We start from the raw sequence: 19320 nt of genomic DNA on the forward strand, positions 1-19320 counted from the left end.
AAGGGATTACACAAAGACACCATTCTTAGCAAGTCACCGTCTAACATCCTTTGCTCCAGCGCTCCCCTAATGGCGACCGACCTCTGAGGTGGCCTGTTATGGAGGCTTATGTCACACCCTGAAATGACTCGCAGGGTAACCAGCTCGTCCCGGTTTGCCTACGACTTTCCTGGGTTTAGCACTGAAAGTCCTACATGCCCGTCACCGCCTGAGTCCTCGCGGTCTACCAGGGCGTAACCCCAGGGCACAACCATCACTGCCCAGAGGCAAGCAGTGGGGATATTCACCCACGGGGGCCAAAGGTCACCCACACACATGTCCCCCCGACGGGTCACCCGCCACTCACCAGCCTCCACATCTGGGCGGCCCTGCGGTCACTTCAGACACAGCGCCACGTTTTCCCTGGAGTCAAAGATCCGGTTTCTTTTCTTTCTTTCGATAAACCTCATTGGTTCATTTTCAGACACTGTAGAAAATTTAGAAATTACAGAGAAAATGTAAAGAGGAAAATCTGAATTCACCGAGAAATGAAACAGTGGACACCTTTTAGGATATTTCTTTCCAGATGTTTCCTAGGCTTAGAGAAATACCTCTAGTATGATGTATGTAGATGAATGGATATGTTAACATCTGCCCACAAAATGGTCCTAGAATCTTAGAGCAGGAGGGACTCCTTTGGACCCAGTTCCCGAGCTTTAACAGATGAAGAAGTAACGCGTCTGGGGCCATGTGTCTCAAGAAGCCTCTTCACACAGTGGTTCCCTGACCCGCAAAGGGAGAGGACCGCCGTGTCCCCGGGAGCACAGGCCACGACCCCGGGAGCGCTGCGGTATTCCCGCGGTGTGGTCCATCTGGGATCTCACAATTAGCCAACGAAGCTCATCACTTAGCAGATAACGCAGCAAGTGGCCCAATTACCAAGAGAGCACGTGTGCAATGGATTGGAAATGGCGCTCTCTCTTGCTGCTCACATCAGCCATTAATTTTCTCCCCTATTAAATGCCTTGAGGCCAACACTCACAAAATTAAATTTGACAGGGATAGATGTGAAGTCCTTCGGACTAAACACTCCACTCGACAAAAACAGGTTGGGGGAGGTGAGGCCGCTCTCATGAAAAAATCCTGGGAGGCTGAGTCCAGCAAGAGCAGGTCCCGAGAACAGAAGCACAGGATCCCGAGAAGAGGAGAGGCAGGGCTGTGCTCCTAGGCGGACCCAGGGCAGGGGACAGGGCTGGACAAGGGTCTTGGAAGCATCAATAAAGAAACGGCTGAAGTAAATGGGGAGGCCTTCCCTGGTGGCGCAGTGGTTGAGAGTCCGCCTGCCGATGCAGGGGACACGGGTTCGTGTCCCGGTCCGGGAAGATCCCACGTGCCGTGGAGCGGCTGGGCCCGTGAGCCATGGCCACTGAGCCTGCGCGTCTGGAGCCTGTGCTCCGCAACGGGAGAGGCCACAACAGTGAGAGGCCCGCGTACTGCAATAAATAAATAAATAAATAAATAAAGTAAATGGGGATAGTTGACCTAGAGAGGATGCTCGTTTAGGGGACACACCCACGTTCTCTACTCGAGGTGCCCCACTCCTCCGCAGACCCCACTTGTTCAGACTGGGGCCGGGGGACGCGTCTGGTCCCGACTGTTGGCAACTTGCCAGCCTCCTCTCGTCCTCGACCTTGGGCCTCCCTTTTTGTGCAAACCCTGGATGGCTGGAAAACTAGCTTGTCCTTCATCCTGTTGGATACAGTTCCTCTCTTCAGTGGCTTGAAGGGTTGATGCACGACAGAGGATGGGTTCTTTTATTCCCAGGGATTATAAGTAATACCCGTGGATAGGGTTTTGTGGAGGCGGACAACCTCTCAGGAACTTGAAGTTAAAGCTGTTTGGAAACAGAATATGCCTTGGGAGGTGGCGAGGTCCCTGTCGCTAGCTGGAGGGGACAGGGAGAGGATTCGAGTCCCTGGTGGGGAACCTGCTCCAGGGGCTTTGGAAGCGTGAGCCTGAGAGACTGCACGTGTCTCGTTGCAACAGGAAGATGCTTCTGCGGATGCAGTACACGCAGCTTCCCAAACATTGCGTGTGGGCCCCTGCCACTGACAGAGGAGCAGGAAGGGCCAACACATCTGTTTGCCTTCCTGCAAGGCTGGCCCCCAGTGAGCGAACGAGGCGTGTTGCATTTCCTCTCACACAGCAGCGCTCCTGTGTCAGCGTCCTGGGGCTGTTGGAACAGACCATCACGAACCAGGAGGTTTGGAACAACAGAATACGGTTGTTGCACAGTTCTGGAGGCCCGAAGTCCGCAATCAGGGTGTCGGCAGGGCCCTGCCCTCTCTGAGACTCTGGGTACGTTGTTCCTTCCTTGCCTCTTCCTAGCTCTGGCTGGTTGCCCGCGATCCCTGCCATCTCCCGGCGTGTAGACGCATCACTCCAACCTCTGCCTCTGTCTTCACACGGCCTTTTCCCTTGGGTCCAGGTTTCCCTCTTCCTATAGGGACACCAGTCATTGGATTTAGGGCCACCCTAAGTTAGTGTGGCCTCATCTTAACTTGATTCCATCTTCAAGATCCTGTTTCCAAATGAGGTCCCATTCACAGGGACCAGGGGTCAGGACTCCAACATGAGTTTTCTGGGGGGGTGTTGCAGGGTGTGTGTGCAGGGGGGAAACAGTTTAACCCAAGGCAATGCTTGTTCCTTCAGTCTGTGCACAGGAGCTTGGTGTGGAGAAGGAGTGGAGAGAAGTTAGGAGAGGAGAGGAGGGGCGGGGGGGACGCGGGAGAGCGCGCTATCAGCACGCTCAGAGCAGAACGCCCTGCGGCGGGATCCGTCGTGTGTACACACGGCCCCAAGAAAGGGAAATGTCTCTTCCTATCGTATAGTTGGACTGCGCATCGTTACGCAGCCACTGAAAAGAATGTGTCAGGAAATCTGTTAATATGTTGGGCAGTGTGATCCCTATTTACAGTTTCTATCAAATAGAAACTATCACCCTAAATGCAGAGTGGAGGTTCGCAAAATACATTGGAAGGGCATTTGGAACTAACGTGTCTACATGCAAGCTAGTTTCAGAACCTGCTTTCTTTTCCGATCGAATATGTAAACATGCGGCTTCTGGCGAAGCATCGTTTTAGCATCATCAGTGGTGCAGCAAAACCTTCGCGGCCCTGGGGGTCCCCGTGCTGTTGCCTTCACTGCCCTGGGGGTCCCCGTGCTGTTGCCTTCGCTGCCCTGGGGGTCCCCGTGCTGTTGCCTTCGCTGCCCTGGTCCCCGTGCTGTTGCCTTCGCTGCCCTGGTCCCCGTGCTGTTGCCTTCGCTGCCCTGGTCCCTGTGCTGTTGCCTTCACTGCCTTGGGGGTCCCCGTGCCGTTGCCTTCGCTGCCCTGGTCCCCGTGCTGTTGCCTTCGCTGCCCTGGTCCCTGTGCTGTTGCCTTCACTTCCCTGGTCCCCGTGCCGTTGCCTTCACTGCCCTGGTCCCCGTGCTGTTGCCTTCGCTGCCCTGGTCCCTGTGCTGTTGCCTTCACTGCCCTGGTCCCCGTGCTGTTGCCTTCGCTGCCCTGGTCCCCGTGCCGTTGCCTTCGCTGCCCTGGTCCCTGTGCTATTGCCTTCTAAGGCTGTCAGCAACTTTTGGATTAGTATCAACTTATTATTTTTTTTTTATTAAAAACAAACAAGTTTTGGGCTTCCCTGGTGGCGCAGTGGTTGAGAGTCCGCCTGCCGATGCAGGGGACGCGGGTTCGTGCCCTGGTCCGGGAAGATCCCACATGCCGTGGAGCGGCTGGGCCCGTGAGCCATGGCCACTGAGCCTGCTCGTCCGGAGCCTGTGCTCCACAACGGGAGAGGCCACAACAGTGAGAGGCCCGCGTATAGCAAAAACAAACAAACAAACAAAAAAAAAAAACAAACAAGTTTTTAAAATCTATAGGTATTGACCTGGAGAAGTGTGTATACATTATTACATGAAAAAAGTAGTTTGCAGGGTAAAGTGTATTGTATTATTCCTTTTGCAAAATAAGGGATATAACCATCCTGGAAACCAGCTTGGCTGTCCCTTATAACAAACACGCAGCTGTCACGTCACCCAGCAATTACTCTCCTGGGCATTTAGCCCAGAGAAATGAAGAGTTAGGTTCATCCCCAAACCTGTTCATAGCAGCGTTATTGGAAATAGCTGGAAACCACAGGTGCAATAGCTGGGCGCAAATCCAGCTGTCATGAGCTGTAGTACATCCGTGCTGTGGAATATCGCTCAGCAGTCAAAAGGAGCAAACTATCGATACCACAACTCGGTGAATCTCGAGAGAATTACGCTGAGTGAGAGAGCCAGGCCCGACAGGTCACACGCTGTAAGATTCCACTTATAGAACCTTCTGGAAATGACAAAACTGTGCAAAAGGAGATCATCTTAGTGGTTGCCCTGCGTCGGGGTCAGAGCCTGGGCACCGGGACGAGGTGGGTGTGGCTATAAAAGGGCAACACGAGGGGTCCTCCAGGTGGCAGAATGTTCCTGACTGTAGCAATGTCAGGATCCTGGCTGGGATGTTCTCACTGGAGAAACCTGGTGGAAGGAACATGGGATCTCCCTGCAGTGTTTCTCACAACTGCGTGTGAGTCTGCAATTACCTCCAAGGAAAAAGATTAATTTTTATTTTTTTTTTATTTTTATTTTTTTAACATCTTTATTGGGGTATAATTGCACCTTATTTTCACCCATCTACTATATTAAGATTAATTTTTAAAAAACAGGGGGAGCCTCACACATGTGCACACGTGGGAAGACGCACAGCCGACTGTTGACCCCTGGAAATCAACTCTGAAGACAGATTATTTACTTCTTGTTCAGCCTCTTAATGTTTGACTGTTCCCACAAGCGTGGGGGACTTGGTGATTTTGTTTAGGCCCATAAAGTAGCCCCAAAAGTGTGCAGGGGGAGAGGGAAGGAGGGCAGAGGGCCCTACCTCGCCCACCCACGCCTGGAAGACGCTTGCTCGGCATTCCACGAAACTCCTGAATCTGGGGTGCAGCCCCGCGCTGGCCACCCTGACACCAGCCTGCCCTGGGGCTCCTTCCTCTCGCTCACAGGTACTCATGGCTCTCCACCAAAGAGTAAGAGCCACGGAGCAAAGGGTGGGTGATATCTGGGTCCCAAAGCAGCAAATCTCCCCTGAGCCATCAGCGCAGGCCAAGAATCGTCGAAGTGCCTTTCAGTATCGTCTCACATGACTCTCCTGAGATCCCTAGATGAGGCCTGTGGTTGTCCCCATTCTCCAGAGCAGGAGACTGAGGCAGGTACCTAAAACGCTCACGCTTGACCCGGCTCAGACGACACTGTGGAAGCGTACCCCACTCAAGGCGCCACCTCTGACACCCTCAGACTGTCCCCCACTGTCCCTAACCAAACCCAGCCTGCCCAGCAGTGGCCTGGAGACCAGCCCCTGAGCTCTCTGAAGGCAGCAGCTCATGGGCCTAGCTGAGGGGAGGCTGGGGGGCAGCTGACTGGTAAACGGGAGGCGCTGAAGGTGCCCTCAAGCTCGTCGAGGCCCTTCTCCATGGAAGGGACGGGGACGGAGGCTGGCCTGGCGCGGGCCCTGCTGCCTGCACCGTGCGCCCGACCAGGAGGTCTGGCCGGGATGTGGGAGGGTCAGCGAGCCGCTGAGCAGCAGCTGCAAAACGAGGACGGCCTCCAGCTGAAAGCAGGCGGGCCCGCGTGGGGGCCAGGACGAGCTCCTTGTAGGGCCAGGGGCCCGGCCTGGGCGTGCGGGGGCTGGCAGGACAGAGCCCGGCACCCTGTGTCCCCCGACCCGCGTCCACTTCTGCACTGCGCACGCCCACACTGCAGGGGAGCAGGCGCTGGGAGAGCTGGCAGAAGATTCCAGAAGGGAGGGCTGGGCGGTCCTCCTGCCGTCACTAAACTACTCAGGGTATCCTGTGAAGGCCACTTCTCCGAGCGGGGAGGGAGACCAGGCAGGAGAGGGCCTGGGCCTTTCCGGGAGTTTCTCTTCCTTCTATCACACCGAGTGAGGGGATTACAGTCATGTTGCCGACCGTGTGCAGATTCGGCCTGTAACGTAGGAGGGATTCACCATAACTGTGTGCTCGAGGGAGAGGGGAAGACAGACAGACAGACAGACACTGCTGCAGGGAGGTGGGCGGCAGATCGCATCCTGGCCCACAGCCCCTCTCCCTGCACGTGTCCTTCTCACCTCTGGCTGCACTGGACTTCCCACCCTCCCCAGACACACCGCCGGCCCCAGCCCTGCCTCTTCACAGCCCCGCCTCTGCCTGGCCGGCCCCTCCCCCATCCCGCTGGGAAGGTCTTTGTCACCTTTCAAGCCTTGGCTCCGCAGTCCCCTTGGGCCCTGCTGGCCCAGGATGCTCTGCTTGAGGCCTCTTGTCCCTGTGTCCTGGTGCCCCTCCCTCTCGCGGGTGTCCAGACGTGGACCGTAATGACGCGGTCAGCCTGGGGCGCGTCCCCCGCTGGGCGGTCCTTCTCTGTGCCCTCCACGCCCAGAGCCAGGCACACCCGGCCAGCGAGTCTGGGGAGAAAGGACGTGGAGCCCACGGAACATTTACACCGTTCTTCCCCTCGCTCCCTGCAGGGGTCTATAAAGGGCACTGCTTCCGCATCAACCACTTCCCAGAGGACAACGGTTACGACCACGACAGCTCCGAGTACCTCCTGCGTGAGTGCCGAGGGTCCTTCGCTTCCTCTGTGGGTGGAGCGGGGGCCGGTGGTGGGCAGCTGGCTGCGGGGGAGGAAGGTGGGCCCCGTGGGGGCGGAGGGGGCTGGTCCCCGGGTGCTGCCCTCACTCCCTTTCTGATTCCGAATCGTTAGCTCGGAGGATGGAGTGTCGTTCAAGGTTGCCGTGATGTGCTGGGTGTCCCGGGGGAGTTGCTTGGCTGATAGGACCACGCCCGGGTGCGGCCCGGGAAGATGGAGCAGGGTGGGGGAATCCCTGCTCCCCAGGGCCGCTGTCTTCAGAGGAACTGATTGCTGTGTCCGGTCCAGAGGTCAGGACGTAGGCTTGCCCGGGCCCGGCATCCTGGGGGCTGTGCCACCCCAAGCACACAGCCCGGCCAGCCCTGGACCTGCCCACCCTCCCCACCCCCACCCAGCATTCTAGTCTTGAAAAATCAGATTAAGTCACGCGCTGAAACAGCCATTGGGTGCCAGGCAGCCTGTGGGAGAACGTGAGGACAGTGGTGGGACCAGCCTCGGGTATGTGGCCCTGAGTGTCTCCGGCACAGACTGGTAGAGCCCATGAGCTGCCCCTGCCCGGGTCCTGCAGTGGGGCTGGCCCCCGGACTGGAACCCGGAACTCCAAGGACAAACCCTGTCCCGCACCCTAAATCCAGATCTCGTCCGTGGGCACCTCCCTGGGAGAAAGGATGGAGCCTCAGCCTGGGGAGGAACCTGGAAATGGAAAAAACGGCACCGTTTTGAAGTCATTTTCCCCTTTTGCATTAGCCAAGACGCAGGCAGAGCTGCTCCCAGCGGCTCCCCTAGGGGCTCAGGCCAGCTTCATTTATGGAGAATCGATACCAGTGTGCTCAGAGGGAGCACGCTTCACTCTGCACCTGCTTATGGATCGTTCTTTTCTAAGAGAAAGGATTTTGGTTCTGAGTCATCTAGTGAAATAGAACAGCGTGCGGTTCCCCTGCAGCCTGGGGCAGCGTCAGGCCCGGAACCTGGAATAATGTAGCCAGATCTGCCTCCCATCCCTCCTCCCTCACCTTCTCCCCTTCCTCACGCCTGTACTCTCTGCTTTCTGCGGGCCACCACTGAACCCAGCAAATGATAGTCCATAGGGCCGCCACAGATGGTTGTGCAGGTTGCACACTGCACAACTCAAGGGATGTCATTTGCATAGACTAGCGTATACATTACACTCTGTGAGTTGCATGGTGCGTGGCCTGCACAGCCATCTGGGGCGGCTGCTGGTGAAAGCCAGCCCTGACACAGGACCTCCCCTTGTTTGCCGGCCCAGGGCAGTCAGATGGTCCCTGAGGCTCTGAGGGCAGATTTGCTAACCTGGCCACCTTGGGACTGTGCGGAAGCAGCTCCTGGAGGAACACGCCATTCCCTCCCCACTTCCCACATGAACTTGCCTAAGGTTAATCGGCGCGGGCTCTGCCTCTTTACTCCCCTGCCCTTCCCCTTCATGGTCCCCAGAGCGCTGGGATCTCTTTCTGGATGGGCCTCATGGCACATCAGCCCAGAGGTCAGACGATGCGGCTTCCTGGGGTCCCAGCAGGAAGCAGAGGGGACGCTCGGATGGGATGAAGGAAGGGCATTTAGTGAAGGACTAATTACAGAGCTGTGGGCGGGGCTAAGGGAAACTTACAAGGGGCAGTGAACACACCGCGGCTAGCAACAGAAGGACCCCTTACAGCCCTCGGCCTGAACAGGTGGGAGAGGCAGGTATGGACGCTTGCACCAGGGAAGCTGTAAGGACAGGCCTCCTGGCAGGGGCTGTGGCCTTTATGACAGAGCGCAGCCACCTTATCCTCGTCCTCATTTGCAGGAAGGAAGCCAGGGGAATAACCGTCTCCCCTGCACTCTCCTCCCAAAGCCGGAGTCGAGGGACCCCGATGAGCCGGTCCCTGGCGTCAGCCTCCCAGGGCCCAGAGCAGGACGGAGAGAGGTGGTCCCAGGGCCAGGAGGGGCAAACCGAGCATGTGCTGCACGCTCACCAATCCAGCTTCAGGCTCCTGCTGTCCTCAAACCCCACCAGCGGTGCCCCGGGGCAGGGCGTGAGGGCTGGGAGGGCCCCAGCAGCGATTTTCCCAAATAGAATGATGGCAACTGCACATCAGCCATCAAAGCTCATTTGGGAAGGAAATGTTTCCTCATTTGTGCACCGTGGGGAGCCAGCGGGGTTCACTCAGGAGCCCAAGGAAGAGAAGGGGTGATGGCTTTGGGGCCTGTGATCTCGGCTGCTGGGGGGGAAGGCAGAGCTGACTCTCCATCAGGGAAGTGGTTTTCCACTCAGGGGCTGCAGAAACAGCGAGAATTGGCCCTGAAATCGAGCCCCAGAGTGCAGGTGCCTGTGAGCTGGGAGCCAGAGGGAGTGGGCAACATTCCAGGACAGAACAAGGCCACGGTCGCCACGGCCATCCGGCCTGAGTTTCCCTGATTCCCTGCCGTTTCTCTCTCTTGAGCCCGCTGGCCTCAGGGCTTCCCGTCCCTCTTGCCCTGGGCCTGGTGCCCCTTCTCCAGGCTCCGCATTTCGGGTTGGGCGCATGGTTTCTGTGCTAACCCCAGAGTGCTGGTGTCAGGGCTGCTGAGAGCCCACGGCGAGCCTGAGGGCGAGTGAGGAGGAGATGCCCGCCCTCTGGGCAAAAACACAGATCCTTGCCAGGGCTCGATGTAGCCACAGGGCCGTGGGCTGGACATCGGCCCCGCTCTGTGCAAGACCCAGCCTGCACCGCGGTTGGTGCCTGTACGTCTAGAGCTCCGGGTGAGCCCACGTGGCAAAGGACGGTGCTCACGTGACTTACGCGGGCAGGATGGACGGCTCTGGGCCAGGCCCGAACTCGGAGATGTTAGAGGCTCCAGGCTTCCCTCGCTGCAACCCCTCTGACCCACCTGCAGAACGAGGGTATCGAGGGGGACCCGGTCCCCCTTTGCCAGCCCCGCACGGATCAGAGGCGCATTTCAAAAGCCCACAGGAAACCTCCTCCCGAAACCTGCGGCTGTGAGAAGGCAGAGGGAGAAGGAGGGGGAGGTGGAGAGAAGAGCTTCATTTACTGCCCCAGACAAGCCGCTCTCTGTGCAGCAGGGCACACACTGGCGGGCTTACAAGCAGGGAGACAAACGCTGCCTTCAGAGGCTGAAAGGCCACAAACGAGCTCAGCTGGCTCAGGAGGGGGGCCTGCCGGTGCCCCCAGCTCACTGTCCCCTGGCGGCCCCCAGGTCCACGGAGCCGGGATTTCTCCTGGGCTGGGAGGCCGAGCTCGGGGTTCTGCTCACGTACCCCTTCCCTTCCTCCCGCCTCCTCTCCCAGCCAGATGCTCAGGGAGGGGGACCCGCACTAAGTGCCTGATGTACCTTATTCCATCAGATTCTCATCACAGCACTTGCAGGTAGTGTGTTCTTTTCCTAAGGCCACTGTAATAAATTACCACAAACTGGGGGGCTTAGAACAGCAGAAAGGTACCCTCACACAGAGTGGAGGCCAGACGTCTTCACTCAGGCGTTGCCAGGGCTGTGCTCCCTCCAAAGCCTCTAGCAGAGAATCTTTCCTGCCTTTTCCAGCTCTGGCAGCCCCGGCATCCTTGTCTTGAGCTGTGTCATCCTTTCCTCCGCCTCAATCCTCACATGGCTTCTCCCCATGGGCTCTTCTGCTGTGTCGCTTCCTGTTCATGTTAGGGCGCCTGTCACTAGACTTGGGGCCCAGCGTGATCTAGGACGGTGTCATCTCAAGAGCCTTAACTTACAGCTGCAAAGACTTTTCTCCAAACCTGGTCACACTCATAGGTACCAGCAGTTAGAATGTGGACATAGATTTTGGGAGGCCACAATTCAACCCCTACAGGTAGGTATTACTACTCTCCCCAGGTTGTAAAAGAGGGGAGTGAAGTGGTCTGAAGCTAGCTGCCCTGGTCGCCCCGCTGGGCAGTGCACAGCTGCAGATCTAGCTCCGTGGGACCCCGCAGGCCATGGACATGCTCCCCTGTCCAGCCACCCCCTCCTCGGTGACCTCACGAGGTCCGGAGCTTCCCGGGGTGATGACGCTGGTGTTGACGGAAATGGGAGATCAAGGCTGTCACTTAAGGAGTGTGTGTTGTGGGCAGGGCCTTTGCTAAATAAGCCTATTAGATGTGCAGAACCCACCCTGGACGTAGGCCTGTTATGAACTGCATCCCACTACTAGGGAAACCCAGTGTTAGGGAGGCCCCACCTTGGCCAAGGCCACACAGCCAGCGTGTCACAAAGCAGGGTACCCGGGCCCGCCAAAGGCAAAGCCCGTGCCCTCGGCCGCCCATCCGGATCCACTCTCCAGCATCCCGGAGGCTTCACGGAGACGATGTCCGCGAGCTGTGACGGGCCGTCTGACAGTGTTTTCGTGCCTGTTGCTGTGGCCTCCCTGGTGGCGCTGAGGGGATCTCCGCTGGCAGAAGTGGGGCCCACATCCAGGGAGAGTCTGAGACGAGGGCAGATGTGATTCCAGGCCATGTGGCGTCCAGGGGGAGTGACCAGCAGGCCGGGGCCATCACTTGGTGGCCTCCACCCTGCCCCACCCCCACCCAGCTCCCTACCCACCTGGGGTCTCCAGGGCGGGATGGGAATCTTCAAAGTCAGCGGAAGGCCCTTGAGAGCCTCGGGGCCGACGCCCGTGGCCGGGCCGGGAGGATGGCCAGCCCCACGGCCCTCTCTGTGTCTCCCGCCGGCCAGGCCTCGTGCGCGCCTCCAGCGCCTTCCCCATCCTCAGCGCCGCCCTCCTGCTGCTCGGCGGGCTCTGCCTTGGCGCCGGGAGACTCCACAGCCGCAAGAACAACATCGTCCTCAGCGCCGGCATCCTCTTTGTGGCTGCAGGTGAGCCGTCCGCTCTGGTCCCCGCTGCACAGAGCGCTCGTCTGCGGCGTGCGGTGGGGATGACGGGGGGCAGGTCATAACATCGCCGTGGGTGACGCAGGTCCGAAGTGTGGGGCGCCGGGCAGGGAGTGGGGAGCAGCTGCTTAACAGGTATGGGGTCTCCTTCTGGGCGATGAGAATGTTCTGGAACGAGCAGAGGGGGTGGTTGCACAACACCGTGAACTGAATGCCACTAAATTGTGCACTTTAAAGGGTTAATTTTACGTTACGGGAATTTCACCTCAATTAAAAATAAGAATAACTAGTCCAGGTGTGCAGAAGGCCACAGGGGCAGCGCTGGTGCCTTACAAGCCCCTCCTGGGGAGCCTGGCAGAGTTGGGGGTCGGGGCGGGCCTCAGAGGGACGCTCAGAAGCCAAGGCCTGAAGGAGTTGAGCCGGTGAAGACAAGGGGAGGCGCACAGGGCCGGCAAGGGGGCAGGAGCCCAGCGTGCCTGGGGGCGGAGTGAGCGAGGGGGGCGTGGGGCGGAGCCCCACCTGCCCACCCTGACTGTCCGAGTCTCCCGGCTCCGAGACGGGCAACAGCACCTCTGCGCCCCCCAGAGCTGTGGGTGAGAGCAACCCACTCCCTGCCCAGTGGGTCCGAAATGGCCTAACATGGTCGCTCCTCTGAGCCTAGCCGCGGACGGCGCGCTGCAGGCCGGAGGGGCGTCAGTGCTCACGCCTGGTCCAGGGGAGAATCCAGTGGCCTGAGTAGCTGGGGCTGGGGGCTTGGCGGGGCGTCTGAGGGGCAAAGCTCGGACAGTGGCGTCCTCAAGACTCCGGGCAGCCCGGCGGGATGGAGATGACGGTGCAGCAGGGCTGGAGCAGCTGACTTCCCAGGCCTCGTTCCAGTAAATCCGCGTGAGAAATGTCACAGAGCTCCGCCCGCAGCCCTTTCCTGAATTGTCATCAAAGCTCCTTGCACGGTCCTAATGGCGTTCTCGCTTTCAAAGAGCCTTTTTCTCACACCGGACCTGTAAGGCTGAGTGGAGCGAGCGTCCCTGTGCCTGGTCTCTGAACCCTGAATCAGCCCAGTGGCACCGTGAGGGTGACAGTGAGGCTCCCAGTCACCGGGCCGGGCTTCCTTCACTGGCCCAGGAAGGGGCCTGCGAGGTGCGCGGCCCATGTAAGTCCGCAGAGGTCATCTCATCCCCATCTCTTCTCATGGCTCCTCTTGGAGAAGGAAGGTGACTGCCGTTTGCATCGCGGAACTGCGGGCCACAGCCACTCAGGGACGGACTCAGAATCTCAGGGCTCCTGGCTGCCATTCTTGCGCTTGTTCTCCCGCCCCACTTCAGTCTTTGTCTCCTTCCAGTGCAGTAAATATATGTGTGTGTGCATCTGCGGGGGATTCATGTGAGTGAGGAGAGTGTGTGTGTGTGTGTGTGTGCGTGTGAGCGTGTGAGTGTGTGTGCGTGAGTGACTGTGAGCGTGTGTGTGCGTGTGAGAGAGTGTGTGCGTGAGTGACTGTGAGCGTGTGCTGGAAAGGAGGATCTCCTTAGGAAGAAGCAGGATGCTCCTTCCTGGCCAGGTCCCTGTCCTGTCCCTTCTCCTCACCTTAGCCCAGAACGGGGGCAAGGCAGGAAGACAGGGACACACGCCATTCTCTCTCCTCCTCCAAGCAGGCAGATTGCTCAGGGTGTGGACTTGAATCCTGCTGTGGCGTTTGAATCCTGTCCCCTTTCCTTTCCCGAGGAAGGAAAGAAGACTTCCACTAACACCAGTGCCAATGCTGCACGAGTGCACCCCCATCACCCCAGCTCCTGAGGAGGTGGTCACGTGGCCCAGGCGGTTTCCCTGAAGTCACCCGGCGGCAACGACAGGCTGAGCCCAGGGCTGTCAGCCTCTAAAGCGTGCTGCCCCCTGCACTGCCTGCTCCCCCCGGAGGAACCTTCTCAAAGGCATCTCCAGATGCCCTGGGTCTCCAGAGGGGCTGTGGAGCCCGGGGCGCAGAGACACTCAGCTGAAAGCACAGGTCTAGCCACAGAGGAGAGGACGTGGCAGCGAGGAAACACAATGGCCATGCAGGCAAGCAAGGGGCTGTTCGTTGGTCCCCGTTTATTCCCCGGATCAAGGAGCCCTGATCGTGGGCCAAGGCAGCACAGACCCAGAGTCACGCGCAGGGCCCGGCAGTGAGGTGAGACAGGCCGTGAATAATTCTAGGTGGAAAATGATTGGAGCCTCAGGAGAAGTATGGTCTAAAAGCTGGGAGAGTCAGAAGAGGACGCCCGTAACTTCTTTGGGAACGTGGAATCAGTTGGGGTGTGATTTACATTCTTATGGCTTGTGCAGAATAGGGGAAGGAGAGACAAAGCCAGCAGGCAGGGGAGGAGGGGCGGAAGGAAGCAAACCGTGATTGTGAAAACCCGTGTCAGTGGGGGCTCTTCTGGAGCACAGCGGAAGGGGTGAGGAGTCCAGACCTACAGCTGGATCGCTGAGCCCTTAGCAGGAAATACTCTAACCCATCCACGCTGGGATTGGTGCAGTAGGAAGATGGACAGAGGACCCGGGCAGGGCATAGATGATACGACACATTACGATAAAACACAATAGACTGTAATAGAACTCAAAGCATGCTCTCGGTGTGCTGGGCGCAGTGCTTTGTATGCATTAGCTCGTTGAATCCACACACCCACCCAGCGTAGTGCGTGCCACTGGCATTCCCACTTTGCATGTGAGGACCCTGAGAGGTAAGTAATTTGCATAAAGTTCCAGAGATGACAGTTGGTAGAACCAAGATTCAAACCCAGGCAGCTCGGCTCTGCTCATCCTCACTTATAACGAGAGAAAATCATAAGCACAGTCGTGGGTTTCACCTCCCAGACTGGCAAATGAATTATAGGCTGATGAGACATTTTGTGCCTCTATGGAGGGTGCTTGAGCTGGGACTCTGAATTCAAACACAACTACGCACAACTCGAGATCGTGGGACAGAAAAAGGACATTAGTGGAGACCCCAGTGAGATCCGAGGAAAGTCTGGAAGGTAAATGGATAGTAGCACACCAGGTGGGCTTCCTGGTTGTAACAAATGTACATGGTAACATAGGAAGTTAATGGGGGAAAACGGAACGGGGAGTTGGAAAGGGGCTCTCTCTGTACTGACTTCACACCTTTTCAATAAATCTAAAATTACCCCCAAATAAAAGTTTGTTTTTAAATGCACACACCCAGTGAGGCAGCAGGTTCACTTCAAGGAATTCATCACAGTTTTACTCATGTGTGTGTGGAATGATGTAGACATAAGGCTGTCTCATAGCCGAGGGCTGGAAGCCACCTGCGTGTCCAGAGCAGAGGCCTGGGTAGATGCCCCTGCGGCGGTGTTGGTGCCATGAGCAGTTAGAAAGACAGAGACAGCTCTTCCTGTCCTGATAGGGAACTGTCTCTCGGGTGGAGACAGTTGAGTGAAAAGGCAAGGGGCCAAAGAGTATTGTGCAAAGAAAAAAATGGAAGAGAGAGAGAGAGAGAGAGAGAGAGATGGAGGGAGGGAGAGAGACTGGATATGGATATGAGAAGGATATACGAGAGAAGATAACAGTAGCTGCCTGAGGAGGGGAACTGGGTAGTAAGAGCCTGTGTTTTATTATATATTCACCCAAACTCTGTACTTTATTACCCATTCAAAATCAACTACTTTTACTTAAAATTAGCAACCAGAACAAAGACATACCCACCAAAAAGGGGAGTGGCCACCATCCCCTGCCCCACCCATCTGCCCCCTGCTCCACCAACTGCCTTCTACTCCACCCATCTGCCCCCCCTGCCCAGCAGCCCCTGCTCCACCCACCTGTCCTCTGCCCGACCCACCAGCCCCTGCTCCACCCACCAGCTCCTGCTCCGCCCACCAGCCCCTGCCCCGCCCACCTGCCCTTGCCCAGCTGCGGGTCTAACCTCTCTCTGCCTTTGTTCGCCCCGCCCCCCCGCCCCCCCACCCCCGCTTCCCTTTCAGGCCTCAGTAACATCATTGGCATCATCGTCTACATTTCCAGCAACACGGGAGACCCCAGCGACAAGCGCGACGAAGACAAAAAAAACCATTACAACTACGGCTGGTCTTTTTACTTCGGAGCCCTGTCTTTCATTGTGGCTGAGACCGTGGGCGTCCTGGCCGTAAACATTTACATTGAGAAAAACAAAGAGTTGAGATTTAAGACCAAACGGGAGTTCCTTAAGGCTCCCTCCTCGTCACCCTACGCCAGGATGCCGAGCTACCGGTACCGGCGGCGGCGCTCGCGGTCCAGCTCCAGGTCCACCGAGGCCTCTCCGTCCAGGGACGCATCTCCAGTGGGGCTGAAGATCGCCGGGGCCATTCCCATGGGCGAGCTGTCCATGTACACGCTGTCCAGGGAGCCCCTCAAGGTGACCACGGCTGCCAGCTACAGCCCCGACCAGGAGGCCGGCTTCCTGCAGGTGCACGACTTCTTCCAGCAGGACCTGAAAGGAGGCGTGCACATCAGCGTGCTCAACCGGCGGACCACCCCTGTGTGATCTGCCCCGTCCTCTCCCCAGATGGGCGGCTTGGACCCCACAGGGGGCATCTGACCCTTAAGACAGACCAACAACAGACTGAGGCCAAACCCCACCCTCCCGGGTCTCCAGAATGGGTCGCGGGCTGGCTTGAAGAGAAGCCCCGGAGATGGGAATCAGAAGCAAGAAGGCTGATTTTATCCCCCAGGAGGGTGTTTTGATGCCCCGGGGTTCCGAAATCTCCCAGGAGGCCCCAGAGCTCTCCTGAGGCTGCACAGCCTTGCCCCACCCGGGAAAACAAAATCGAGCCATTATCTCCTCTTGGAAACACATCTTCTGCCGGAAGAACAGGCTTTCGGGGCCTTCCATCCCTGCCCGGCTTCACTGGGCCCGCAGGGGCCTTCGGATGCTGGGCAGCTGCTTTTGAACCCAAGGTTCTGGTCTGTGGGCCGCAGGCGAGGAAGCCGAAGTTTGCCCCCTTTCCCTCTGTCTGTCTGTCTCTGGCAGTGGCTGCTTGTTGAGACAACACCGATGCTGAGGAGAGAGCCTGTGACCACCTGGTGCTCTGGCCTTTGTGCTGTCCGGGGCCGCTTCCCTCAGCCTGGGGACATCGAGGCCTGCGGAGGAATCCGCGGGGTTTGCGGGCGTCTTTGCTGGCCTGGGCGTGAGGTAAAGGCTCCTCCTCTCTGCTTCTGGAATGTTCTGCCTCACATGGAAAGGGCAGAACTCACTGACTGTACTTGAGAGTCAGGAAGATTCCACGGGTCAGAGGAAGGGTGGCCTTTTACTTTGTCCCCCCACCTCTGCCCACTGGCCTGAGGAGCAGCTCTGCCCCTCCTCGGGGGTCATAGGGACAGACCTTCCCCCCGGGTGTTTGGCAACAAGAGCCTGAACCTTGTGCAAGAAAGGGATACCCGAGGGTGAGCAGAGACCAAAAGATCAGAACAAACCCCCGTTTCCGGGGTGGTCACTCATCCTGATTTCTTGCAGAAACGCCAGGAGAGCAGTTACATTCATTCTCTCTTAAAAAGTGGCAGCAGCCCCTGCCCCAAGCCCCCGTTACTGTCACTTCTTCTGCTCTCGCCCCGCCCCTGAAAGCACTCAGCGAGGAAGTTTGGATGAAAGGGCCGAGCACCTGGGAAGGGAGGCGGCAGGTTCCAAGCTTGACGTTTTTCCAACCGTTTCTCGCCTCCGGAGGCAAGCAGAGAATGTGGAAGCGTGTCCGGGCTCAGGGGAACAGCTTTCTGGAACACGGAGCTGAGCCTCTTTTATATAAACACGTGCTTTCTGAAGACAGATCCTTTCTTACTTTTTGAGACCTGGTAATCCCTCTGAAGCAGTTGTCTGCGATCCCGGTAGCTGTCGTACTTAGAAGTGACAAGCAAATTCTTACCTCAGCCACCTGCTCGTGGACCCCCTGGGCGGACTCGGCCCCAGGAGTTCAGATCCGGGTCATGGTCGTCGCCATCCTCCGCCGTCCGCAGAGGGGACCTCCACACGTCCCGCCCCCAGTGGCCGCGTGCCGGGGCCCCTCCGCACTGCTCGAAACCCTTCCCTCCCGTCGAGGTTGGCTTTGTGTGGCTTGTCCAAGCATGTACAGCAGTGAGTGCTGGAGTGTCCGGGCTCGTGGCCTGCCCCTGCCCGCCCTCCCCCTCCCCAGGCCATGACACCATCACACCAGGCTAGAGGATGGGGGCGGAATCCGGAGACTCATCCCCCAGCAAGGTCACTTCCAAAAACAGGCAGCCTTGTCCTTTCTTCCACGTAAGCCACCTTCCCACCTGCTGCCCTGGAAGTTTCCGTCATTTCGTGGAGAAAGCTGCGTTCCGATGAATCCTACCTCTTGCCCAGTCCCAGGAAGAGAGCGCAGGGCCCACTTTCGGGACCAAGAAAGAAGAAGCGACAGGAGGGACAGAAGAGCAGGGACCGAGCTCCCTCAGCGCCGTGGTCTTCACAGCCTTTCTCCCACCGTTGCCCCAGGTTCTGGTCACCCCCTCCCCGCCTGCCCTCGCTCTGAGACCTGCGCCCACGGGGGCCCTGGGTGGCCTGTGGCCCTCACACTCCCCCGACCCCACGCCCTCTCCATCCCGCCCCTGTGTGTCTCGCCAGTTAAGTCCCTGTGAATCCCGTACCAACTACTGGTTTTGGGTTGTTAGTTCTGTCTTTTTTTTAATTAAATAAAAACATTTTTAAAACGTTCTCTTCTCGATGTGGGAAGGGGGAGGGGGGAGGTCCCTGCAAGTCTTCGTGGGCACTTAGTGTCCTCAGGTGTAGGAGATGCTGGGGACCCTCCAGAAGAAGGGGAGGGGAGAGCGGACCCGGTGCTGGTCAAGTCCAGCCTCTCTGGGTTTTGTCCGGGTCACTGGCCACCTCCCTGGCAGCACCAGCTGGCTTTACGCTCCTGGGTGATGCCATGGAGGTGCCTTTTCACAGAGGAGCCAGAAGAGGGACAGGCCACCCCCGGTGTGGGGGAAGCATCTGGGCAGCTGAGCAAGCCAGGCCTGTCTTTAGAGTTTGCAGGGCAGGCGCTGGCTGGACAGAGCTGTAGCCTCAGGGGCGCCAAGCTGCCTGGTGGGTTCCTAAAAATTCCCATAAGCAGCCTCCTTCCCCTCCCAATTCCAAAATGAATGAGAAGCAGATAGAGGATTCCTGTCCCAGAGTGTGAGCTTCTGTGCCTGGAGGAACTGGACGGGAGAATGCGGCTCCAACCAGAGGTCAAATGGCACGGAGCCACCCAATCCCAGGCATGGCAGCTGGCTGCCCCTGCTCCCAGCCACCGGGAGGAGAGAAATCAGGGATGGGGAGGGGGACCAGAGAGACCCCTCCGATCAAGGTACTGCACAGACCCCCGCCAGTCATGGTGCAACCCTCCAGGCTCACTCTGGCAGGTGGGCACTGGCCATACGTCCACCCACCCCTTGGACAGCCTTTGAGGCTGGATAATCCACATCCTTCCCTGGTCCCACGGGAGCCGCAGCCCAGGGCACCTTCACATGCAGTGAGTGACGTGTTCCGCTCTCTTTCAGGACCGAGACGGTGAGTTTTCTTCCTGAGAGCCGTGGCCTTCTCTGGTCCTCTTGGAGCCAAGATGCACTGGACTCTCGAGCTTCCTTCAGGAGAACGCTGGTGTCACGGAGGCCTTTCCAGGGCTTTGGGAGCGAGGCTGAGGGCCCAGTGTCCCCACATCCCGGCCCTTGTGGCTGCAGGAACCGGCTTGTCTGAACTTTCAGCCCTGGTTTTTTAACCCCCTTTCTTCCTGAGACAGGCACCCGGGGAAACTGACGTTCCCA

At 58.1% G+C, this 19320-nt stretch overlaps 1 protein-coding gene across 1 annotated transcript in view; it reads left to right on the top strand.

Moving 5' to 3' along the window:
* CACNG4 (calcium voltage-gated channel auxiliary subunit gamma 4) overlaps positions 1-18972 on the top strand; it is a 57927-nt gene extending 38955 nt beyond the window's left edge. Inside the window, exons 2-4 of the mRNA XM_022589866.3 lie at positions 6587-6670; positions 11386-11526; positions 15513-18972. Of these exons, the coding sequence (XP_022445574.1) occupies positions 6587-6670; positions 11386-11526; positions 15513-16051 (764 nt within the window). The 3' untranslated portion in view covers positions 16052-18972. The remainder of the gene's footprint in view (positions 1-6586; positions 6671-11385; positions 11527-15512) is intronic.
* The last annotated feature ends 348 nt before the right edge of the window (positions 18973-19320 follow it).

This window comes from Delphinapterus leucas, chromosome 19, assembly GCF_059928025.1.
Source record: "Delphinapterus leucas isolate spDelLeu-1000000601 "Yukka" chromosome 19, BTC_Dleu_Yukka2, whole genome shotgun sequence".
In the NCBI taxonomy this organism is placed as follows: domain Eukaryota; kingdom Metazoa; phylum Chordata; class Mammalia; order Artiodactyla; family Monodontidae; genus Delphinapterus; species Delphinapterus leucas.